Source organism: Orbicella faveolata, unplaced genomic scaffold (assembly GCF_042242905.1).
Source record: "Orbicella faveolata isolate gen_17 unplaced genomic scaffold, um_ofav_v1 contig_2, whole genome shotgun sequence".
Taxonomy (NCBI): Eukaryota; Metazoa; Cnidaria; class Anthozoa; order Scleractinia; family Merulinidae; genus Orbicella; species Orbicella faveolata.
Window position 1 is genome coordinate 2,858,214 of NW_028301547.1, and position 24,758 is coordinate 2,882,971.

Consider the following 24,758-nt stretch of genomic DNA (forward strand, 5'->3'; position numbering starts at 1 on the left):
TTCCCCCCCCCCCCCCCCCAGGAAATTATCATGTTCCCTTGTTCCCCAAAACCCCTGGGAAGCCCTTTTACCCTACTTCTGTGCTATTAAAGATGGTTGCCACAGGGCTGGAAATGGTCAGGAAACAAAATTCTTCAAGGTCAGAGAAAAGTCTGGGAATTTTATTAATTCACGAGTCTGGGAAAAATGACATTTTTGGAGAAAGTTGACATATATTTTTTATTGTAAAATACCATTGCATGAAGACCAGAGGAAACGTTTCAGGTCACTGTATGATCTCAATGATGATGGTGTAAAGTTAACTTCCTTAACAAAGAAGGCAGAAACTATTAAAACTCCATAGGTCAAAATATTAATTGATGGAAAGGAAGGCTGTAAGTGGAGGTTTGAGGTTACTATAATGTCTCTGACTTTTCGTCCTAATTTAGTCCAGGATATTTCATTGTTATCAGAGAAAAGCGAGGGAAATATATTCAGGGAATTTTGACAAGTGAAAAGTGTTTAACCATAAAGAAAATACTGGTGCATTTAAGGGACCAGTAAGTAGTTTTCAACAAGTTTATTTACATTAAATGCCTTGTTAATTGGTGACTTCATTTCACTGGACTGAGTGAGCGCATTTTTATCAATATTCAATATATATATTTGAAAACGCGTTTGTATAATTATGACCAAGAAAATACTGACAAATGCATATGAGATGAACTGATTTTGTCAGTTATATAAATACATTTGAATATTCTGTGAACCTCTTGCTCAAACAAGATTGACGTGACCACTTTTTAAGTCTCTCAAGACTTGTTCAACTCAAACTTCAGTTGTGAAAACAAAAAAGCAGAGAGCTTTAGATCATTTGTGTGCTATATCTCATTAAGAAATGTTCATCACTGATTTTGGAAAGACATCTCTGAGATTCCATGTTCCCATGCAGTTCAGAAATAAAGACAGTAACCCTCTTTGTAATTATTAATAATATTATTAAAAACTGTTGGTTTCATTAAACACCCAACATGTGTGGTCCAGTGTATATGTAGACTCCCACACTCAACCTGCAATGAATCAAAGACTTATGTACCCCTCCCCCCAGGGGGGATACTACCTATAAATGTGGCCTATACTGGGAGGTTCTGCCAAAAAGGGGTACCTTTTCCAGGCTTCAGGCATTTAAAAGGGTAGGGATTTTACAATCTGAGGTATATGAAAGGGTAGGGAAATCTGTCATTTAGGTATTTAAAAGGGCCTTTTCATTTAAAGCAGCAGTTTCAGTGTTCTTAAGTAGGTATGTGAAAAGGGTACTTTTTTTTTCAATAAAAGGTATACAAAAGGGATACTTTTTCTGTCAATATGTTATATAAAAGGGTAAGGGGTTGGACCTCCCCGTAAAATACTTTGTTGAGTACCCTTCCCCCTCCTGGTCTCTACCAGCTCAAGCTCTTCACTGTGTTCAATCTGCCACTTTGTTGAAAGTTCTTGAATCGGTTGGCAGCAAACTTAAAGCAATCCCTTCCAGCCATCTCAGCACTCTTATAGAAAATAAAGTCGATGCCACTGAGTGTGCCTAATTCTTCACGGGATGAAAGATTAGAATCTTGGGCAATGCCAAGGTGTTCACAAACAGACTGATACATGCAAAGGCTTGCCTCACAACACTCTGTAAACACTTGTTCTTTGACAGACAATGAAACAAGATTTTTTGTAAAAATTCTTGTCATAAAGGCAAACACATCAGTTTGTAAAACAACAAGGATGTGTGCATCTTGTAACAAACTCAACAAGTACTTAAACAGAAGAATCATAATTGTGTGTACCTCTGCTGCACCCAAAACTGGTAGCATTGGTAGTGCTAAAACACTTCCTGCTTTACTGTGACACAAATGATAAATATTCAAGATGTATCTGTGGTCTTCTAGAGGCTGTGATTCATCTGAAGTTCCAACAGTTGCAGCAGACAAAGAATCAATAAGATAGTTTATGATAAAGTACAGATATAACTTATCTCCAGCCATACCAGTCTCACGAAAGATCTTCAACTGGCAATCCACGAGTCTTAAGATTGGGCTAATGCCCTCATCATAGTCTAGCTGAGTATTGTAGGCTGTGAGGAAAACACAATGCAATATCATGGGAAGGTCAGCTAAGGCTGCTGTGATTCCATCCGCCACAGAAACGAGAACATTTTCCCGAATGTTGCGAATCAAGTTGTTCTCTGGGATGAAGTACTGTGGAATGCTTCCCTTCCGTAAATGATCAACCAGAGCACTCAGCAAATCAACCACAGATTCAAGGAGGTTGTTCCAGTCCTCCAAAGGCTTTTCTTCACACTTCCACAAAAAGATTGTCTTCAAGTGATAGGAAGATGGAGTTTTCTCCACAGATGGTTCTTGGTGATTGTCCTTTATTTCTTGAATAACTTGTTTCATGACCAACTTTGCCATGATGTAGCTTTGACATTGCTCAATTGTCAGTGAATCTACAAGCTTCTTCTCTGCATTAGAGAAGGAGAGCCGCCACTCAGTTTGAAGTAGACTGTCACCATTTTGATGATGAGAAACAGGAACAATATGGCAGCCCTCACTCATAATCTCTGAAATTAACCCTCGTTTCGGCCAATCAACAGGGCGTTTTCTTACAGCCCATCCCTCTGCCAAACTTGTCCATTTAGCACAATGCAAGCATGGAACGTAATCATGAGCATAGTTATTCCTACTTCCAGGTCGATCACATCTGCTCAACGCTGGTCCGCTTACAGCAACACCTCCGGGAGGAAGCTGGGGACCACTCACCAAGGAGTAAAGAGCAGTCTTATTAACAACCTCAGACCAAAACCCTTTGAAGCTCACTGTTGTCATAAATGTTGTGTTTCCTTCTTCATCAAGCTCACTCAGCCAGACATACCCAGGATGGTCAGTTGGCACTAGAAAGACCTCTTTCTTTCCCTGCTTAGATTTACCCTTGATGGTCATTTCTTCTCCTTCTCCCTTATATTCTGCTGCAGGTAAAAGGTTACCTAAAGATTTCGATTCAGTGGATTGACCTTTATGCAAACTGCAGTCTGCTTTGACTTTGAAAGGCTGTGACCTCATTGGAGTATGTTCTCTCATGTCAAGGTTTCTTCCCAGCTCCATGACTTCTGAAATGTCTAACCTTTCCAATTGACCGCTTTCTAGAACTGTTATTGAGCAATCAACAAGCATAACATCAATATCGTTGTTTGCCTCCCTTCTACCATCCTTATAGACCCAATGGATGGCAAATAAATTTTCTGCAACACTACCAGACATCAAAAGTTGCACACCTCTACCGCTTTTACTTTCCAATTCTTCCTGAAAAGTCTTGTAACGCTTCAAAGAATTAAGGTACAACCTGTGATTATGTTGTGTCTCTGTTGAATTCAGTATATATTTCATAACTGCCTCCAGAGCTCCATTTATCCAGACAGCGCTTTGTGTAGGTACTGCTATTGACTTGGTTTGTTCCATGGCTACTCGAGAGATTCGAGCAACAAAAAGCTGTGACTTTCCCTTCCGATCTTCGCGTCCCGCTGGTCTTTCCAATAGTTTCCGCCTTACACTACAGGCTTGAAAAGTGCAAACCACTACCTTTCGTGCCTCCAACTACATGTGTCACTGTTACCCAGGCAAGAAATAATAGGATACTGAACTCTTTCGCTTCCTCTACTTCCTGGTCTAGGATTACTCAGTCAGCGGTAATTCGCCTCACCTCTGCCGCGTAGTGTAAGAGTCATATAGTGACCTCTCTAGTTCAATCTGATGAAAAATTTGTGGCTTACCAAATTTGAACTTCTACTTTTCATGCCAAGGGGCACATAACATTTTGCAACTTTCACCTTATTTCATTTTGAAAGAATGAAATATACTCAGCAATTTTTGCAAAGGGTCTATATGTTGACTATCTTTGCTGCAGCCAGCACATCTTGAAAAAATTGGCCAAGTGTTCCAAGTTCATCATTCATTATTCAACTTTATCTTTTCTTCAGTCATAACCATATCCTTGTATATTTTTCCTTCAACATTTATTTCTCCTTTGGTATTTTTTTCTACCTTAGAAAGCTGTTGTTAATTCATTTTTGAAACGAACTTTGTACTTGAGAAAAATGACTTTAAAAATAAAGTGACACAACTCCTTTGACAAACTTGTCAAAACACTCAACTCCATACAATATATAGAGGTCCAGTACAAGGCAGTCTCTAATCCTTTTGCAAAAAAAGGAAAATCTGGCATGAGATCAAAAGAAGCCAGTGAATACAGCCGCCTCTTATTCGCTCCCGTTACTACGTGCGAAATGCAAACACTTATGGTTTTTTCCACACCTCCCTTCAAGCATGTTCTAGGCACTCAGATAACAGGGAGAAGCCCAAAAAATAGCATATAGAACAAAAAGCATCACTTCATTTCTTTTTCCTGTCACTATTCTTCACATACCACTCACCATTATCTGAATGCCTGGAACAGGCTAAGCCTGCAAAGGTGATGAGTTGGCATGACACAAAATTTGATTTTATTATTCAGTCATACTTGATCTGCCACTTTAACACCAATGAAATATTTTAAAAAACTCCTAAATATTGTGAAGTTTAGTTCATTCAATGGCTTTTAGATTTGACCTGTTTTTGCTTCCATTTATCAACATGTCTTTTAATAACATTCACAATAGTTTCTGAATATTGTAAAAGTGCTGACTGAGCAGTTCCTGACAGATTTATTCGTTCACTCCCTGGATGCAATACACTTGAAATCTGTTCCTGAGCTGTGGACCACACCTGATGGCATGAAGGAAGAGAAATTATCATTAAAAAACAAATTGAAAAGTACAGCAATATGGGCCCAGTGAGCCAACTTGACGATGCGGCGGCCAGTATGGCAATCAGAGGACAAACCCGAATGAAGTATGCTTGGATTCCTAACTAATCCCTGCTTTCAATCTAATGGTTAACTAATCTTGCAATCTCCAGATAATCCGGGAGAGTTGGCATAGATGCAGTTGATTATAACCTTTCTTTCTTAAAACCATCTATTACATCAGGTGACAACTCTTATAAGCATGTTTGACTAGCACCATGTGATAACCAAGGGTCCAAAAATCAAACTTTAAAGACAAAAAAAATACAGTCAAAATGGGACTTTGCTAAGTGCTGGAATTGAAAAATGACTTAATGATACCTGCAGTTGCACATGTAAGGTTCCTGAAGCAAAACAAAGCAGTGAAATGTCATCTAGGTGACTACTGAGATTTCAACACCAGATAGCGTCTAATCATAATATTAGTTTTTAAAAACTGTTGGGAAACCTGTTTGTGCCTAGCATGTGAAGTCAGGTATCAAGTCTGAATTTTGAACTCTTCATCTGAAGGGGAGAAGTATTGAAAATGAAAACAGCTACGAACTTCATTTCTTACTCTAGTGAGAGGAATGCTAGAACTATTTGCACTGTAATGATATGACACCAATGAAGTTCTAATATTCTTACCTGGTCGAACTGTCTGTCCAGCTCATCATCATAAAAAGAATTGCTAATGATTGACACGTCAGCTGACTGAGGAAATGGTTTCAGTTTCCGTACCATTCTCATTTGAGCTAAGCTTTCATTTGCAAAGAAAAATTCATCAACTCCTGCACTGAGGTGACCAGGTTTACATAAAAGATATTTCTGTCTTGTTGTGACATTAAATGGCAACAACTTGTGTTGCATTGGCACCTTCATGAAACCAAGCATTAGAGCTATCCTTGTGATGCCAATGGCAGCAGAAAACTGCAATGCTTGTTGAGTAGACACATAACGCTCATACCATAGCTTTGTCCATTCATCACCAAACATTCCTTCCACAAGGGGATTAATCAACACAAGACTTGAAACATCGCTTTCAAACATCTGAGTGTAAAATCTTGCATTTACTGCCCCCAGCTCAGCTCCAACAAGTATGAAAGGTTTTGGCTGATCAGAGCTTAAAGTGAAGAGTCGGTGAAAATCCTCAACCATTCTCTCGCTCGTTGATAACTTGCCTCGTTTTGACTGTTCTGGGTCTGACCAATTCACAAAAGGCCTGTCACTGAAGCCTAGTCCTGCTCTATCATAAACACATACTCTGGCCACCTTGGAAATCTGAGGTGCAATCAGTGCCCAAGCATCAGATGATTTGCCTGTTGGCGCATCTAGAATTATTGTGGGTGGACCACGCCCTGAGCAACCCATGAACAACTTCTGTTTCCAACCAATATCATACAATTCCCCTGGAAAGAAAGAATCAACTTTAATCACTTGACTAAGCCAAGTTTCACAGAACCGTGTATTTGTCTAATAAAAATAAAACACTTGCTGACTTTACAAAGAAACTTCTAGATTCTGAATCCATTGCCTGCTCTCTGACATTGAAGAATTTCTTTTTCCCAGAATTTTTACCAATCTGAGGTAATGATGTCAAAGCTTAAAGATTTCAATGTGTAATGTGCCAGAAAATATCCATCCCCACCCACAGAGGGTTTTTTAGTTTGAAACCCTCTTCTCCCCCTCCCCTCCACCCAACCCCTTTGGAAATTCTGGTTTTGGCTCATACTTTCCTTTCAAGATTTTGTCCCATAGGGGAACTACATCAAGGTTTGCACATGCTAAGTTGAAAAGTTTGGCCTACATTTTTTCAAGTTTGTCGTTTATAATCCATGTCAATTTTCTCCATCCTTAGCCACCCTTGTTCCTTTAGGGTTTAATGGCATTTCTGTGGTGTATTTCTTTTTCAATAAACTATTATTTTCAGGTTTCCTTCAATTTAAAGGTAATTTTGCACATGGCCAAAAATAGTTCAAAATGCTGTGACTGAGCTCCTTAAGACTCTCCTCTCCCTTGAAATTTCAAATAGCCCTCCTTGCGATAGGTATGGATATTTTCTGGCACCACACAATACTGACCAGGTGGTCTTAGCACCTCTCCCTCCCTGAACAATGCAGCATGATTGAGAAAACCAGGAATTAAAAGCACCAAGGAATACTTCAGCAAACCCCACCAACTGCTGCTTGTCTGTATCTGTTTATCAGAAACTTCTTTTTCAACTGGAGTGGTTGGCTGTATTTAAAAGAAAAGTAAGAGCCATTCTCATTAGTAAGATTATATTTTTAAATAGTCAGTAAAACAAATACTTGAACGTATTATTTTGGTCATTTTTACCTGGATATGTTTCCCATTACTTTTTTCTGCTTTTCTTTGTCTCATTTCTATAATTTTCTAGAAACAAAAACAAATGTTATTGTTGACATGCTCATGCTGAAACTTTTCGAGTTCTCTCAACCCAACTTTCAAGTCCATCCCATCCCAGATTTTTCTCAAGTGATGAGTTTGCATGGAAATGGTAAGAAGCGTGTGTTACATCAATTTTCTCACAAGGGATGAAAGAGGATAAGGCAGTTCTCTACCTCAAGGTCATGATTCTGACAGAAAAGGATGGCAGCCTATGAGAACACTGACCAATGCTGAACAGATCATTTGCAATTGACATCATCACTGCCATGTTGAATGGCCAGTTACAACAGAATTCTAAAAAGCCTTTTTTGTTCCTGTCATTCAACATGGCTGCCAGACTCTTTGTCAATTGAATCTCTCGGCAATGCAAACCAACTGTAAGCTATTATTGAGTTGGGTCAGAGTTTAATAAAATGTGCATGTCTGGCATGGTGCAAGTTTTCTCTTAGTTTTATGATCATTACAGGCGCATTACAGCGGATTACACGCCAACAGAATTTTCGAGTTTCAAATTAAAGAGGGATAATTTCAGATTGAACAGTCATGATCTGTAACAGCATCATCCCTCGGCAAATGAGCTTACTGAGCTAAGAAACATGTAAAAATATTTACACACTGAATTAGCTTACAGCTTATGGTCGTTTATGATCACTGAACAGTTCAACTGTGAGTTCTAAACCTAAATCATCGTAGGTAACGTATTCTATTGCACTAAGTCACTACCTAAATTTGATACAAAAAACAATTAAGGACAAATTTGTACCATAAATTAACCAACCACAACTCGGTCCATGTAAAACTCTCACCTTAGAACAACCAATCTTTGCTATTTTCCACGTGGTGCACGCTTTACACAAAGACCAAAGCGAACCATAAACTTTACGCTGACCACTGTTTTCGGCTCGAAAGCAGATACTGTCCATTGTTGCTCGTTGCCAGCCCCCCTTCATAAAGGTTTTTGGATGATTGGTTGACCAGCGCGCGCTAGCTGGTGCAACAGATATCAAGGCAATTCAAAATTACAATGTGTAGTAAAACTTGCAAATAGAAAACACTTTTTAAATGGAAAACGTATTGCGTGTAGACTGCGTGTAAATTATAGTATAATTATAGTATACATTAGTCAAGTGGTCAAAATTGCATGCCAGAAAAAGAAAATGCCGTAAAAAAGGGATTTACTATGTGAAGTCAATTAAAGACCGCAAGACGGAATAATCCAGCTAAAATCGTAGACGCAAAAGAAGCCGTACGATAAGCCCAACCCCCCATAGTCTCTTGGACTATATTAGATTTTACTTTTAGTACTATTTCTTTTTATTGTCGTTTAGCCCTTTTCCGTAGACTTGTTTAGCATTTTATATCGTTGCGAGTGTGGACACAGACTTTTGATGTTTATTTAGAAATAAATTCAAACGCCGGGCTGTGGAGCTTGCCTTGTCAATTTCCCACTGATCCGTACACGACGACTGATTCTTTGTGTTCCGCAAACTTTTGCAGACGCAACAATTCCTTAGGAATACAAGCCCATACAAGCACTTCCGATGATCTAAAGCTCTTCTCGGTTAATTAGCTCAGAACTTTAAAATTTCTGGATTTTATGGTATTTGACTTGTTTGCTTTCCCCCTTGCTATAAATGTCAGTTTAAAAAGCGGAGAAACACAGCCAGTGCAATCTTTGCATCTTTACCCTCTTTGCAGAGATGCCTTTGCCAGTCAAAAGTATATTATATGAGTTTCTACTTAGAAAAATTATTCTTCACTCCATACACTGTTCTTAGCCTATTACAGCTCTTGATATTCATGAGGAAATACCGGCCCCACCTCTTTACATCACGTCTTACTCTAGTTCTAATCTTCGGTATGCTGCTCTTTATCAGGGCTATGATAATACTCCGTTTTTGCTGCGGTTCGTCAAAGGGGTTAATCCACTCGTGTGGAATCCGTCAATATCAAGTGTCTATTCGCGTGGAATAACTTAATTCAGTACACCAAAGACCAAGTTCAAGCCGACATAACCTCTGCGCTGAGCTCACGGAAAGAACTTCATCGATTATAAGTAAGATCTGTAATTCAGTCAGGAGAGCTTTGTGATCACGTTTAGACGTGGTAAGTTTCTTGTTCCCTATCTAATTCAACTGAATTTTATTAAACTACTGTCTGTATTAAGTGAACGTCGGTTTTGCAGACTTCTTTGCAGTTCCATGGCCTGAGCTATTTTCATCGAAATCGTCAAAAATAGTGCCCAGTTTATTACCTTTCATGGTGAAAATTACACACCGTTTACTTAAGGTACTAAGCCCACATTTCGGTCAACCCTTTTCCGAAGGGGGTTTGCTCAATTGGTGCTTTCACACAAGTATGAAATCAGTTTTTACCTGTTAGAGACAACCTGTATTTTATTTCATTTTGTTTTATATTTTCACCACATCAGGGACACTAATATATCCACACTGAGGAAATTGCCGTGGGTTTGGAATGGCAGCTCGATTGCGCTCGTATTGGGGTAAGTACTAACTTCAAGTTTAGCGATAATACTTCGACTATCTTTTGTTTATGGCAACAGCTTAACAACGGGAGAAAGATATCCAGGGCGTTCAATTGGATCTAAAGAAGTTGGAGTAAGTTACAATATAAGTAAGCTTGACTAGATATATATAGCCTGTCTCGTGGCGAGCGTGATGAGACTTTTCGGTCTCATTGGAAAGCCGGTCTCAGAAGGATGTGTGGAGTTGAGTAGAGCGAAAATTGCCCAAATTGTCCTTGTTATGCATTCAGTTTTCCACGATTAGCTCAGACTGACGATTCAAACAATGATATGTAAATTCAGCCGCAAGCGCTGAAAAACCCACACTTACCGCTGCAAAGCAATATACACTATATTAGCCGTAAGTATTTCCAGTGGCTTAATACTCCAACTTTGACCCTTGTAACTTCTGCTCTATTGTCCCTTATTGTTTCAACAGCTTTCCTTTTCAAGTTCCTTTTTAGCTCTATTTTTGCGAGCTAAATATTATATATAGGCATAATCATGAATAGTTTTCATAGATCGTCAGCTAGCTATCTCCATGGATGCGGATAATAATAAACGTCAAAGTCTCGCAGATCTCGGAAGCGAAGGTTGTCCGAACGTTCGTGCGGTTTTGAAGTTATGTGACGTAGCGGTGTCATGTAGTTCAGTACTTCCCAGTCCCTCTCGTTTTGAACATCAACGATTTCATCGACTATTGCTCCGTTTGACATCTCCCTGATGTAAATTCGTTTTGGAAACTGAATATAAAGCAATAAAACGGGTTAATTAATATTGAATTAATAACTAAAACACTTTACCTTCCATTAAGCATCCTGACAGTCAGTCTGTCTCCTTAGTTTATAAAAAACTGACATTATTTTATTCAGATCGTTAAAAAAAAGGTGCTGAAATATTCCTTCAAAGTGTTACAGTATCGCCAGTTCGTAAAATATACGAATCATGAACGTCTTGAGAGGTGGTTCTTCATCAGATCAAACCAATTTTTCTGAATCATGTGAAATAAAACTCCATGCCAGAAAAAAAACCATAGTCAAATTACCTGTTATCCATTTTGTCTCAGCCATAAAAATTTGCATCAGTTGAGCTTCCCGAGACGGGTAGCTAGGGGATGGGGACCCAGTCGGTGATCGAACCCAAACCACTTAGTCTGGAGTCGAAAGTGCAACCATTATGTGAGATTTTTTCTCTGATCAGGAGCAGGAGCAGGAGCCATCTTCAGGGACGAAAATTTAACCCTTTGACGCCCAAGTGGCCATATACGGCCACTTAATGGTCGTGCTCTTTGTACCACCTGTGACGTCATCAATTTAAATGTCATCAGATATTCTTGATGAGCAGATAGTAGTACTAGGCTAGGCCTTTCCGCACAATGGTCAGGTTCAGATATCGACGACATTCCGACGTCGCAAATCGAAAAACAACGTTATCAGTTTTGGTGCAAAAACGGTGGTAAAATAGTCCACTACGCCTATGGTTGATCAAGGTTCATTTCTAGGCTTCGCCCGTAATTAACATCCAACTTTTCACGGCAGCCAGAAAGAACATTCAACGCAAAAGGTAGCCAGTGTAAAAGGGCCGAGAAAAACAGAAAGGAAAGGGGGCAACAAACAAAATTGAGAACGGTTAATGGCAAAAAAAAGTCCAAATTTTGGCCTATGCGCATGCCCGGAATTGAAATTTTGCTCAATTTTGTGCCTAATCCTCGAAAAAATCTCCCCTGTTAGTAAAAAAAAGCTTTCTTAGCAAAACTTAGGCTTATTTAGCGTCATGGCAGCTAAAAAAACCTGACTAAACGGTTAAAAACGGAATTTTTTGGCTAAAGTTTGATATCCAAAGGGTTAACAAACAAAACAAGTCAACAGAATCGACAAAACCGCTCGAGTAAGCAAAGTGCCAAATTATAGCGTTACAACATGGATGAGTGGCAATTCACGTAGAAGATGTTAAGAGGCATAATTTATGTAACAAATGTTGTTATTGGTATAAACTCGGTTTTAAACCTGTCAAAAACGTCCTCTATAACACTTCATTTCAATAATCTGCTCTCTCAGTGTTCCACACTCTCTCTTACCCGTGTTCCTGTTAAATCATCATTCCTGGGACTGCAATTGATTGTTTCAGGTGTTTGATCATCCACCGTGTTTGTCTCACAGGCACGTGAGCGGGTTGACTTATCTTTGTCTTTTTCATCTTCTCGTATTGTGGCAGTCCGTGTAATGGTTTCTTCACTTTTATCTCTTCTACACGAAACTTTGCCCTTATTCTTGTCTTTCCATAAGTTATGATCCTCTTCAAACCTAGAGCTGTTTACAACAATAAAATGTGACAAATAGTTTTATACAGAATGTCTGTCTCTTTTGGGAAAATGCGACAAACGGAAATTATTAGTTTAGTAATCGTATTAAGATCAGCCTCAATTAACCATGTTTGCACTTGCATTTTTCAATGATACTGAAGGTATCGTCTTACTAAAAAACCTAACACCTAAAAATTGCGTATACCTTCGAGGTTTAAGGCAATCTCTCCAAGCTCAGTGGTAACTCGAAAGTAACGGCGCCCCTAGCGCCTTATTTCCTTCCGGGTCATCCTGAGTATTTTGAACTTTACTGTAGCCCGTATGGCGCCGCGTCTTTGTGAAGCGGGCCTTGTTATTGCTTGCAATGAAAGGTTCAGATTCTTTACCTTGAAGACAATCAGTTCTTTGTTATAAGCTAGCGAGAGATGACTTACTGGCATAACATTCCTCTGTATAGTGCGTAACGTCTTATAGCGTGATTTGGAGGCGTGGCACGTGATGGGTTAACTGTGCATGCTTCAGTTGTCTGTCCTACGTTACGCGATGAAACTTTTCCCTGCGTTGTCTTTTCGAACGCTGCACCGGTTTTACATCTCTCTGAATCCTCAGTCACTTCTTCTTCGATAAATGACCTATAAATTTTAACTTCTCGTAATTTCCTTAGCGTCGCCGATTTTTCACAGGATTTGGAAAGTGAAAGCCGGGTAGCGGAACTTTGTTTTCTTTTTCCATTGTCGTGTGTTGGGCAAGCCCACTCTTTACTAGTCTCTTTAAAGCGCTCAAATTGTACATGTTTCAAGCGCGAGCTGCCAATTGCTTTTTTCGCCGCATCTGTTGTTGTATTTGTCCTTTGTGGCATAACAGGGTGACGAACACCCTTATTTTTTCCAGTATCACATTGCGCAGAAAACATGCCCTCCCGTCGTCTGTTTCCTTGGAAATTCATCGCCAAAATAAGCAGTCCCACTTCATCAACATACTGATTCTACATTTCAATCATTTTCGCCTGGAAATTAAAGAAGGTCACTGTTATCACTATGGCAACAAGACATTGTGTGCGTCAAATTATTTCGCGCATTAGAATTAATGACGCGCGCAGTGCATGACAAACTAGTTTTCTACTGAAAGGTCTTCAAACATGACGAAGACATAAGTCAGACATGATTTTCTGGTCATGTTAGCATTGATTGTTAGCTTTACCACCTTTTGGCCTTTGATTGCGTTTGCAATGAAGACAAAAGCTTTTATCTCTTAATTCGAGCCAGCCGGCAAGGCGGAGGAATCAATATTATTATTTTTTTTTTGATGGCGTTTACCGCTTTTAGAGGTCCGCGCGACCTATCTGTCATGCATTGTGAGGATAACCCTGACAATATTGAAATATTAATTAACCCTAAAATCATTACCCAACTCTAACACTTTGCTCAAGCATTAATCTTCCTTTTTTTGCGGCGCAGATGATAAACTACCAGAAGCTGTTTCTACATGATGTTATACTTGCCCTAACAGATAGCATTTTGACCGCCTTTCCGCTTTGATTCCTTTTCAACCACGTTAAAATGTTTCTCTTCGTAAGTTTTTCATTTTATGCATTGTTTATTTACAATTTTTTCCACTGTCACGACCGTGTTTCATTTCCGCTCAGTTTTTGTCGACGCATCAGTGAAACCTCGCTCGTGGTTGACCTTTTCGTGCCGAGTTATCGTTGAGTAGATCTGAATATTTTACCTGTGAATCACGAAAGAAGGAACAGGTATAATCAAAGCTAATGGCGAAAATTACTGACCTCAGAACGACTGCTTGCTTTGTTTAAAATACGGGGAAAATATACTGACAGTAATATTTTTTTCAACGCCGATCTTTTTTAATAAGCATTCTGAGTTCATAGAAATACACCGCGGATTTATAGTGATCAAGTGAAATGACTGACAACGATTTAAGAAATCGGATTAAAAGTAATGTTTTCTTACCGTACTAACCTCATCCTTGTGTTAATAAAAGCTTTTAGCTGGCATGGAAGGCCGAGTGCGGAAGCAGGGTCAGAGGCGATAAGCTGCCAACGACTTTCCTCACGAGTGATTATAATCACTTTTATTGTCTTGTCTTGTTTGATATCTTATGAACAAACATTCTCTTTGTGTGTTCTTCATTCCTTAGTAACGGTAATTTAAATCAGTTTGTTTGCGCTTTGTCTTCCGTTTGAAACAATTGACCCTTCAATGACTTTTTTTGTTATATTCTTGCAAACGGTCATCGGAAAGAAGGGTTTTCTTTTGTTACCGTCAGTTGTTAAAGGGTAACCTGGAAGTAGAGAACGTTCTAGTCACAGATGCTGTAAACAAATCGATGAAACACAGACCACAACCCCAGCTGATTTCTTCTTACATCCTGCCTAAGGCGCACAGCTTTCTGCACTTCCATTATTCTTTACAATTTCTTTGCTCCTTGAAAGTTGTAATAAGCAATTAATCCTGGAGAAATAAACTGCTCAAAGTAAACGCATGTGTCACTTGAAAGTGCACTGCGCAATTTTGATTTGATTTGAAATCAAATGCAGAAAAAAAAAGTTGTTTTCATGTAAAAAGATATCTCAAGGTGTTCATTGTTGAACGTGAAAATGCGTGGGCAGTCATCGTCATAAAGTAGTCAGCGGAATTTCACTCATGCGCAATACCTGCATGTATTAATTTACCGCGATTGTTGTCGATTTACTTTGTACTCAATTTGCAAGGGTTTTTCATCTGCGAAAGTTTCGGAAGCGAAGCTCTCAACGGACTACATTAGATTTAGCATATTTTAGTTGCCACAGGAGGATTCATTCCCTTGAAAACCTCAGCCCACATAGCTTTCAAGTATACCTTACTTTCAGGTAAGTTTTCCCCTTTTCGCCGTTATCATTGGCCTTTGCATGAACGGTCCGCCGTTGCGATATACGCTTTTTATCAATCCTTGTTCTAAAGTGTCGCATAGGGCGTATTCGCTTTGAATTTCTGACTGCTTGGCCTATGTTCAAGGAATTATTGCCTTTCCACAGCTATTTTAAGTCGAAATACGCGTTTCGTGTTGAATTTCGTGTATTTTCACAAGAGGAAATTGTAATACCCCGATCTTTCCTTCATGACGCAAGTGCTTTATAATTTGTCTACTGAACGCAAGAGTGGACAGCGAAAATCTTTATTGATTTGAACTTCATTTCATTTAGCGGAGCATAGTTTAGTGAACGTAAGCCTTTCTGATCTTTTGAAATTGTGCGTTATCATCTTTGCGAAGAGAATTGGCACACGAGGGTATAAATTTCTTTGCCTTCACGCACGTTCATAGTTTGACTTGAAGAAGGAGAGAAAGGATTGAAATAAGAATAACATAGTTATCCCTGAAGGTTTAAACAGCACAACATTTTCTGTAGAAAGACTAATTCGAACTCGTTTTCGGAGCCCTCACTAATTTGAAGTGTATGGCAGGCAGGTCGAGTCTACAAAAGGGATGTCGCCGAATTCTTTCAGAGAAGTACATATTGCTTGGCGAGGAAGAATGTTTATTGTTCTCGGTTTCTTTTAACGTTAAGGGCTGTAAATGTTTATTGTCATGGTCATATGAATAGTAATTTTTTTTTTAAGTGAGATTTTATTTCCAGAGGTTGTAACAGCGAATGAAGCCGGGTTTATTCCAATTCTGTAAGCTCGTACCTCATTCGATTCAAGCCACTTTCTGTCCAGGTGACCACAAAAGCTTTTAAGCACACTTTCACGTGAATCAGGTCGAAAATGTACAAAATATAAAACTGTTAACTCTGTGCCTTCTATTTTCAACGTTTTTTCTTTAAACCATTTCGAAGTTGTGAGGTAAATGATATCTCAAACTCCAAGCCTGTAGGCACAAGACCAATCTCATGATATCTGTTGTGGTCCCCTTTTTATTTTGTTTTTTTTTCAAGACTCCCGTAGCTCTCTTCCTGTAAATGAAAATGTATTTCAAAAATTTATATTTCAGCTATTCCATTTTCCATCTGTCCCACATTTTTTCTCTTCACAAACAAAACTCAAGGGGCAAATTAAATCTGAGATGTACAAGCTATTTCATATTATTTACAGGGCTCCTTTACAGGTCAAAGTTGGTGAAAGTGGAGATAAGAACATTACTTAAGCTTTCTGCCAAAGAAAATGTTTGGACGAATTGTTCTTATTTGCAAAGCTTTTTACTTTTTCCATGACTACTAATGTCAACACAACAAGAACTCTAGAATTCTTTGCAGATTAAGCTTTTGCAGATGAGGGAAACAGTTAACCTTTTAACAATAAATGCAAAGAAAGAGTTGTCATAATTCTGATTGTAACTAACATAATTATTCTTTTAAGAGTTAAATTCTCATTCCTTTATTTAATCTTGTTTTGCAAAAACACAGTGTGGTGTTGTTGACTGCTGACGGCAGGTTGTAGATTTTTTGTTTTATGTATTGTATTTCCATTGCTAGTATCTACAGCTAGCCATAAATAGGCATACTTGGGTTTATTCGGGTACCTTTAGTGGTGTTCAGGTTAACCAGAGCACTATTCAGTCAAATGAGGGTGCAGACTTTCTCTCCAGTTAACATGAATAGCATTCAGAATAGCCTGAATAACACAGGTTGCTTTTTAGTCCGTCCTTCCCAGGGTTACCCGCAGCAGTGGCTTTCAGCGAAAAGAAAACCATCTGTCACAATCCTTTAGGAAAGATAAATAACAACCAAAATCAGCCAACTTCTCTAGCAATAAAGCTAGCTGCTTGAAAACTTTGTGAACACCCTGCTCCCATACAAATTATGAGAACTCTTGTTTGGACTCACCATTATAAAAGAACAGCAAATTAAAAGTTCTTCTTAATTTGGTAGCCGATAGATACAATTTGAGTGGCTGATCTGTATGTTTTACAATGTAAATCAGACATGACCATTCCAAACACCAAGAAGTGAGTTGAAAGTACGATGCGTGTAACAGCGTATTATGATGAACTTCAAGGGGTCTTGAAATGTGATGTTTAAAGCACTTTCCCTCTGAATTGCATGTGTCGCACCACCCCAACTTCTACTAGCTGCCTAATTTTTTTGGCTACATTATATCCATGTGTTTATAATTTGAAAATAATTTTGTGACTTATTTTGGTAGGTTTAAAGATGGGTCAAAGTGACACTGAAAGTACATCGTCCTCCATGAGAGGAAATCCAGGTTCACCGCGAGACTTTTCCGTTCTCTTGGATGAACCCAACGGAGATATTTCATTATTTCACCATCCAGGTCCAATATCACCCTCTGCATCAACCTCATCTAGTGACACCAGTGAGCTTGATAGTTCTGTGATGATGGCTAATCAGATGCCTAAGCGTTCTGAGATTCCTGTTATTGACCTTACATCTCCAGACGAGGGTGACAACAGTACGGCAAGAGCACAAGGAGGTGCGGCAGCTGCTCCTCCATGGTGAGAATGTTTATGCTTTTGGGTTCCTTTATTCTTAAGTTTTTATTTTTGTTTCATATTTCAGTTTACTGATTATTTATACCATTTTCATTTCAGTGAGGACTTTGCACAATTTGCATCTAATTTCCGTTGGCGACTTCAAGCTCGCGAGTCCCGAGGTCACCGTGCACCTGTCAATGATCGTTTGCGTTCACGCCGGTTCCGAGGCAGGCATACCCCTTATACAAATCTGTGGGACAGTGTTTCCCCACCTGGAGCCAGACGTGAAGCTTTGCTGGCAGAATTTGCTGACTTTACACCAAGGCCAGTTCCCTCTGGTGACAATAGCTCTCCTATTGTCATTGATGAAGAGGTATCCATTTTGTTGATTTGAATTTGAATATTAATGCAATCTTCTTTTCAACTACCCAGCTCCCAAACTGTCTTATTTGGGCATCTGAATATCACTATTTTCAGGAGCATGTCCAAACTACATCAGGATTTTGTAAAATGTCAACTGATTTATATATATGTACACTTGCCAGAGTTTTCCCGTAAAGAACAAGACATCACATCTGTATACACAAAATACTCTTGGAAACGATATAATAACTGTTGAATTGTAGTAGTTTGATTTAAAACCTGTCAAATTTATCATACATTTTGCTCTTTGATCCTCTTTAGTTGTCCCCTGTATTGAAAATGTCAAATTGTTCATGTAAAGAATACAGAAGGGAATTTTCCCTGTCTTTCTCAGAATTCTGGGAGGAACTGTCAGTGTAATTAAGTTATGCAGAAGAGTAAATATCAAGATTTGTTAATTATTTCCACAGCTTTCATCTTTTGCTCAACACCAAGTTCCACCTAATGATGCGCCCAGTTGGTTTCTATCTGATAGGCAGCATCGCATGGAGCGATTCCGTCGTCGCCTCAATGCATCCAGGCAACCCACAAGATGTTACCTTCAGTCTGATGAAGCTCTTGCTCACAGATTACAGCAGGTGACTTTTTTCAATCCACCCTTTTTTTTCACTGTTCTTCAGTAGCTGATAATAACAATAGGCTATTAAAATCTTGCGAGAAGTTCAAGCATTTGTACTGACAACTTTTTAAGGCTCTTGCAAGACGAGAGTCTCATTTCTCGATACGAGATGAGACTCTCAAGAGGGTGGTAACGTACTTTTGAGCAGTACTGTTTAATGGGCAAGACCCTTCTTCCAGTGCAAAGAGACAAACCTTAGCAGGAGGAGTATGCAGGGGCAATACATGTACTTTTGCTTTACTCTGCTGTTAGCAGTTTTAAGAACTAAGTATGTTGTCATGAAAGAGAGCATTTTTGTTTTAAGATTTATCTTAAAGGGAAAACACTGAGAGAAGAGAGTATTATCATAATTGCAATCCTAGGGAGGATGCGATCCTCACACTTTACTGGAAGGTTCCCCTTCGCTGTGGAGAAATTGCACTCAATAAAAATAACTGTTGTTTAAAGTGGTGTCTAGGAAGGTAGTGCTTTTCATGTGGCTGTAACTGGACACATATGCTTCTCATGCAGCAAACTAATTCTGTCATGTCAAGTAAGGCAAATAATCAAGAAATTTGTGTATTGACATATTTTCAGGCCGAGTATACCCGCGATATGGAGGAACATGCTCATGGTGCTGGTGATTCAACCCAACCAGCAGCACCCAGGGTTGGCACGCTACATGCCATACCACCCACCATGGTAAGACTTCTTGATTTACAAAATTCTATTACAGTTGAACCTCTCCACAATGGTCAACTTGAGGACAGAAGAAAGTGGCCTTCATAGAGAAGTGGCCATTATGGGGAGGTCTGGGTGTAATATGACACCTGTTTTATTCAGGGTGGTGCAACATTTTCAGTTTAAAAAAATTGCTTATGGTAGCATTTAAATATGTGACACAACCAAAATGTGTCAATAAAACAGAAACAGAGACAAACAATGTGACAACACACTTTCACAATAAAAAATAGAATTCTATATTCAATGTCCATCAGTCATTATTTAACTTGCCATTGTGCAGCAGTTATTTTGATATGGACTTAAGTGGCCATTGCTGCTGCCTCTGCGGAGAGGCGGCCATTGTAGAGAGGTTAAAAATATAAGAGTTAATGTATGTACCATCGGGTAGAGCAGAAAAACTTTCTATTGTAGAGAGATGGCTGTTAATGGAGGTTTGACTGTATTTTTTCAGTCTGCATTTAGTGATCACCATCACCAAAATGACTGTTACTGTCAGTGGTAAATTTGCTTCTGAATTGTCTACCAGCCAGAAACAAACCTGTACGATTTTGGTGGGAGGCAAATGTTTGTGTCACCAAGTCATCCCTGCTATCCTAGTTGGATGTGTTAATTTGACTAGATATTATTATTTTCTTGCCCTTAGCCTCAGCCACCCCCAGTGCCGTTGAGACGAAGGCGTCCATTCCATGCAGCTTTTGCTAGTCAAGCTTTACCAGATCTGCTCCTTCCTTTTGTGTGAGTACAATGTATATATTTTTCAAACAAGTTGTCATAAAAATTGTTAAGTTTCAAAATGCTGTTGCATGATGGTTTCAACTTTGGAAATTGTGTTTGAGCAACATGCACTTCCAGGATTGCTACAGGTTAGAAAAGTCAGGAAATTTAATAATTTTTTAGTCGTGGAAAATTGACATTTTGAAGGAAAGTCAGGGAAAATTGAAATAATTTGATATGGATGATTTAATACGATTGAAGGCTGGAAGATATATCTGGGTTCACTGTGATCTAACAATGTTTTTCCTCAGTGAAGAACAAAAATTTCTTGAAAACTTAACAGTCTTAAAAAATGGGTGAGAAAGATGCCTTTAAGGTTAGGGGAGAAGCTGCTTCTACATCTGACATTTCGTGTTTGGTGAGGAAAATTTAACTTCACTAGGGAAAAGTCAAGTAATTTTGAAAAGTGATGTCTGGCAACCTTGATTGCTGAGTATCATTGATAATATGTCATTATTTTTTCTAGCCTCAGATTCTTGTCCAGTGTCGTTAACTAAACTGCTTGGCTTTGATTTACAGGTCTGTGGTTTCATTCCCTCCTCCTCCTCTTCATCACTATGGAGACTCCAACTCTGGACATACAGCTGAAGGGGAAGACTATGAGGTAATAACAGCTTTGTGAAGGTTTAAGTTTATGTTTGACACCAATACTTGAACTTAAATAATAGTTGTAGGTGTCTAGTTGTTGTTGTTTTTGTCGACATTAATGATGTTTTGATCTCATTTCCAGGCTTTATGGAATCTTAGTGAGAGGATAGGATTAGCCAAGGCTCGTGGACTCAGTAAAGAAGGTACTCATAGTCAGACTGTCTTGTTATCCCAAGTTAACAGATGTGTTTCTGTGTATACTCCATTCTTTCTCTGTTCAAAAAACATCTGAGATTCCACCTGAAAAATTCCATGCTGGTGTGGCTGTAAAAGAGCTGGCTTCAGCTCAACTCTCATGGGGTGACAAAGGACCCAACCAGCTGGAAGAATAGTGTGGAGGCCTTATGTGGTGCGTGGCACCAAAAGGACAGATGATGTTGATGATGATGATGATGATGATGATGATGATGATGATGATGACAATGATGTTATGATACAGAAATCCTTGTGTGTCGCTGATTAGTTGTTGAGAGACACTACACATAGCTCTGCAGAGCAATGCCATCAGCATAGCTTTTTTGTGGTCAAATCTCAGATGTCTTCTGGGCAAGGGAAGACTTAATAACACATAGGGAGATATCTTTCAGTATATTGAGGCTTTCGTACTGAGTGGATAACTTTTTGTTCCATTAACCAAACTTTGGCAGAATTCTAAGTTATCTCCATTGCTGTTTCAGTGATTGATAGTATTCCAAGTTTCCGCTACAGTGCAAGCTCCAGAGATTCTTCTAATGGCAACTGTGTGGTGTGCATGAGTGATTATATCAATCGCGAAAAGCTACGACGTCTACCATGCAACCATGACTTCCATGCTAAATGCATTGATCGCTGGCTGAAGGTAAGATTTGCAGATCAGAACTTTATTTACTCTGCAGCCAATGTGAATAGAATGCTTTGTGGGATTCATCTCATTGACTTATCACCATGTTGTAAAGACATTGAAGGCTTTCACTTTCAGCGGACCAGACTTATAACGCCATTGACTGACAAACACCATTCGCTTGACTCTGAAGATGACTTCCGCTCAGGTTGTTAAAACATCAGTCACCACCAACAGTACTTCTCAGAGCTACCCTCACCTGGACAATCACACAGACAGACTACTTAAAAATGTCTTTAACGCCTACACATATAAATGTCCCAGAGACATTTGATTCTGACTCCTTTGTGATCATCACTCCAATCTGGCTTCATTCATAGACCCTGTATTGATTTACACCTACAAGGGTGGTCTGGAGCAGCACCTTGTTATTTACCCACCCCCCAACCCCACCCCCACCCCCTTCCCAAACATTATTCCAACAAAAAAACTTCCATCCTGTTATGGATTGAAACGTTTTTAAGGCTTACTTTTCATTGACCCTGTCGTTCCCACACATGCAACAGTGAACCATTCTTTAAAAGTGCTCTGATTTGCATTGGTCGTTAATCTGTGTTAGGATGTTTTTTCCCCCTGCAGTATTGTCACCAACATGAAACTGTGTTGAACTTATTTTTCAGAACAATCGGACCTGTCCTGTCTGCAGAGAGGAAGTCTTAGAACCTTGATCTCAGTTCATCTATTAAACAAGTTATGATATCTGTAGAATTTTTGCCATTTAAGAGTGATAAAATTATCTATCTATATATCTAATGAGGTGCTGTTGAGTTTTACTGCATTACAAACAAGTCTATTAAGAACTCTTGCTCAGTCTTTTGGAAGAAATACTTTAATCGTTTGTTGCAAAGACACGGGTACTTTTTTGTCGCGAAGTCCAAGGAATCTATATGTAAGGTCAAAGAAGCAGTTGAGTTATTTATTTATTTTTTTGATCACCTCGCTTAAAACAATTTTTTAGATGTACCTTGCAACACATGGATTTTTTTTGTACGAATTGGGATTTTTAATTTGCAGCATCCATGTTGAAGATTTCTGCCTGATAAATTGCTTGAATTCATTGAACAGAATTTCTCATAAGGATTCAGGGTACAGTCTGTCGAAAAATTTAGTGAGGGGTCAGCGACAGAGCTGCTTTCTTGGTTCTTACATGAGAAAAGGTAGACACTTTTGGTTGTGATTATTTTCTGTCAGTTGTTATGCCAGATGCTATGAAGGGTTTTTTTTGTTTTACTGAATTTTTTAAGCTATGTTGAAAGCTTCATGTAGTTTTGCTAACTGTAGATCGGTTTCTCGAATCTTTACTCGTCAACCAACGTCAACCGCATGTTTCAAATAAAGGGAAAAAAAACCTTTGTTCATAGACTAGTGTAGACTGAATGTATTGTTTTCAACTCAAGATGGCTTCATTTAGTTTATGAAGGAGAGCAGTTTGGCTGATCTCCATTTGCAATCGTCTCTGTTAGACTTGCAGCTTAACGTTAAGTTGCTGTGTACCGGGGGATGACTCTTAGGCCACATGTTCCCCAAGTTTGACACAAAGCACACCCTTTACTCCAACCCTGAAGCAAGAGTTAGTGACTTTAGGGACTAACTTCAAAATTATATTATTGTGTAAGCCGTAAGTTCACAATATACCTGTTTGTAAATTCAACAAAATCTTAGTGGCTTTGTTTGATTGCATAGAGAGCTAACACAAGCCGTATGTACAATAGCTGATTGATATTACGTGATCCAGAGTAAAATTTTGTACATAATATTTAAGGAAGCTGAAGTATATTCATTGAGCAGTTGCTTTTATCATATATCTTGAAAGGCGTTATTGTAGTAATAAACACATTTATACAACGTTTGTCGTTGCTTTTTGGTCGCCGTACATTTACAGAGGGGTAGTAAGCAGCCCGGATCTCCGGATCGAGCGGTCCGGGTTCGAGCCCTGGCCGGGGACATTGTGTTGTGTTCTTAGGCAAGACACTTTACTCTCACAGTGCCTCTCTCCACCCAGGTGTATAAATGGGTACCGGCGAACTTAATGCTGGGGGTAACCCTGCGATGGACTAGCATCCCATCCAGGCGGGAGTAGAAATACTCCTAGTCGCTTCATGCTACAGAAACCGGGATAAGCTCTGGCCTGATGGGCCACTTGGCTCCCATGCAGACTTTACCTTTTTTTAGTAAGCAGCCCGGAGGGACTCCTCCATTCAAATACTAGGGCCCTACGGGTACTCCCTGAAATATTGGTGGGGGTGTTCGGCGGCTTGCCAAGACCCTTACCCTATTTTAGAGCAAAATATGCGATTTTTGCGACCCTCTTTCTGACTGTTTCAGACCTGCCTTATAATTAGTACCTCAGTTCAGACCGATGTTAGAGGCACCGTGGAGGGCTTTCGCCTGATGGTCTTGTTTTGATGAAAAAGTAGCTTCTAAAAAACACACCCTAAGAGGTATAAATTCTAAAACAGGTTAAGCAACACAGACAATAGTTTTGTGACTGTGAGTCTATTTGCCTTAATAAAACATTTGAATCAAAAGTTGTAACTTTCAAACGTTTCCAGTCGGTTACTCTTGAGGAAGTTCTTTAGACAGGGTTCGTACGGGTCATGGAAAACCTGGAAAGTCATGGAATTTGCTAGTTTCATTTCCAGGCCTGGAAAGTCATGAAATTGAAGTGTGGATCATGGAAAGTCATTGAAAACAATAAACTTACAGAGAATAAAAAGGCAAAAAGATCAGATCTGCATGCAGCCGGACTGCAAGGTCGGCGGTTTTTTTTTTAAATTAAAATGGAGGAGGAGAATTTACACTCGACTGACTCTAGTGTCTCAGGTGAAGAATGTGTACGAAATTAATATTAATATTGATATTGATACGTAGTCTTCACTCGTGCATTTCTGGTTTTAATTGAGGACAAAGTTACCGGGCAACGTTGGCCACGTCCCAAAATTGCACAAAAAATGCCTAAAAATCTTACTTTTGTTGTTTAATTTGGATATTTTTGCATCAGACCAAATAAAGGAAGACGGCAACAATTTTTTTTTTTTTGAGCAACTTGTTCGCAACTTTCGTTACAAAAAGCAATTTTGGACTTTTTTTGAGGGCAACCTTTTTGGGAAATCTTGAGCAACTTGTGGAAAGTCCTTTCTGTGATCGACAGACTTTATTAGCAAGCAGAAGAAAATGAGGGGTCTGG

The 24,758-nt window shown here is 39.1% G+C and overlaps 4 protein-coding genes across 8 annotated transcripts in view; 1 reads left to right on the top strand and 3 right to left on the bottom strand.

The window, feature by feature from the left end:
• LOC110058256 (uncharacterized) overlaps positions 1-4,364 on the bottom strand; it is a 5,388-nt gene extending 1,024 nt beyond the window's left edge. Inside the window, exon 1 of one of the 2 annotated variants that reach the window (XM_089288789.1) lies at positions 1,809-4,364. In XM_089288789.1, coding sequence (XP_089144915.1) covers positions 1,809-3,479 — 1,671 coding nt within the window. In that variant the 5' untranslated portion in view covers positions 3,480-4,364. Of the gene's footprint in view, positions 1-200 lie in introns of those variants that run through there. The other variant, XM_020764871.2, reaches the window with a different exon arrangement.
• Positions 4,365-4,502: 138 nt separating this feature from the next.
• On the bottom strand, positions 4,503-8,186 carry LOC110058258 (uncharacterized). Of its 2 annotated transcripts, none has more exons than XM_020764874.2 (5): positions 8,055-8,186; positions 7,177-7,233; positions 6,921-7,074; positions 5,488-6,248; positions 4,503-4,781 (listed from the first exon to the last, which is right to left on the bottom strand). In XM_020764874.2, the coding sequence occupies exons 1-5, from the start codon at positions 8,169-8,171 to the stop codon at positions 4,605-4,607; spliced, it is 1,266 nt and encodes a 421-aa protein (XP_020620533.2). In that variant the 5' UTR covers positions 8,172-8,186; the 3' UTR covers positions 4,503-4,604. The 2 variants fall into 2 exon arrangements, with proteins under 2 accessions (XP_020620533.2, XP_089144916.1); XM_089288790.1 differs by having other exon boundaries at positions 8,012-8,085.
• Positions 8,187-9,616: 1,430 nt separating this feature from the next.
• LOC110058259 (uncharacterized) lies at positions 9,617-14,728 on the bottom strand. 2 transcript variants are annotated; one of them, XM_020764876.2, is made up of 4 exons: positions 14,054-14,728; positions 12,509-13,080; positions 11,850-12,081; positions 9,617-10,515 (listed from the first exon to the last, which is right to left on the bottom strand). In XM_020764876.2, exons 2-4 carry the CDS (start codon positions 13,018-13,020, stop codon positions 10,306-10,308), a joined length of 954 nt encoding a protein of 317 aa, XP_020620535.1. In that variant the 5' UTR covers positions 13,021-13,080; positions 14,054-14,728; the 3' UTR covers positions 9,617-10,305. The 2 variants fall into 2 exon arrangements, with proteins under 2 accessions (XP_020620535.1, XP_020620536.1); XM_020764877.2 differs by having other exon boundaries at positions 14,045-14,728.
• On the top strand, positions 9,654-23,416 carry LOC110058257 (uncharacterized). 2 transcript variants are annotated; one of them, XM_089289265.1, is made up of 10 exons: positions 9,654-9,751; positions 17,216-17,525; positions 17,622-17,877; positions 18,338-18,505; positions 19,123-19,227; positions 19,913-20,004; positions 20,563-20,647; positions 20,774-20,834; positions 21,369-21,529; positions 22,192-23,416. In XM_089289265.1, the coding sequence occupies exons 1-10, from the start codon at positions 9,724-9,726 to the stop codon at positions 22,237-22,239; spliced, it is 1,314 nt and encodes a 437-aa protein (XP_089145391.1). In that variant the 5' UTR covers positions 9,654-9,723; the 3' UTR covers positions 22,240-23,416. The 2 variants fall into 2 exon arrangements, with proteins under 2 accessions (XP_089145391.1, XP_020620531.2); XM_020764872.2 differs by lacking the exon at positions 9,654-9,751 and adding an exon at positions 14,751-14,943.
• Positions 23,417-24,758: the final 1,342 nt, after the last annotated feature.

Bases quoted from the DNA above. Each gene is read 5' to 3' on its own strand.
- LOC110058258 (XM_020764874.2), bottom strand. From the start codon at position 8,171: ATGGACAGTATCTGCTTTCGAGCCGAAAACAGTGGTCAGCGTAAAGTT. The intron at 7,234-8,054 runs GTGAGAGTTTTA...TTTTGTTTCTAG, and splicing joins CAAAGATTGGTTGTTCTAAG to AAAATTATAGAAATGAGACA. The intron at 4,782-5,487 runs GTAAGAATATTA...TCATGCCATCAG, and splicing joins TGGACAGACAGTTCGACCAG to GTGTGGTCCACAGCTCAGGA.
- LOC110058257 (XM_089289265.1), top strand. From the start codon at position 9,724: ATGGCAGCTCGATTGCGCTCGTATTGGG. The intron at 20,005-20,562 runs GTGAGTACAATG...TTTGATTTACAG, and splicing joins GATCTGCTCCTTCCTTTTGT to GTCTGTGGTTTCATTCCCTC. The intron at 20,835-21,368 runs GTACTCATAGTC...TTGCTGTTTCAG, and splicing joins TCGTGGACTCAGTAAAGAAG to TGATTGATAGTATTCCAAGT.
- LOC110058259 (XM_020764876.2), bottom strand. From the start codon at position 13,020: ATGAATTTCCAAGGAAACAGACGACGGGAGGGCATGTTTTCTGCGCAA. The intron at 12,082-12,508 runs GTAAGTCATCTC...TGTTGTAAACAG, and splicing joins TACAGAGGAATGTTATGCCA to CTCTAGGTTTGAAGAGGATC. The intron at 10,516-11,849 runs GTAAGAGAGAGT...CTTTATATTCAG, and splicing joins ATGATTTAACAGGAACACGG to TTTCCAAAACGAATTTACAT.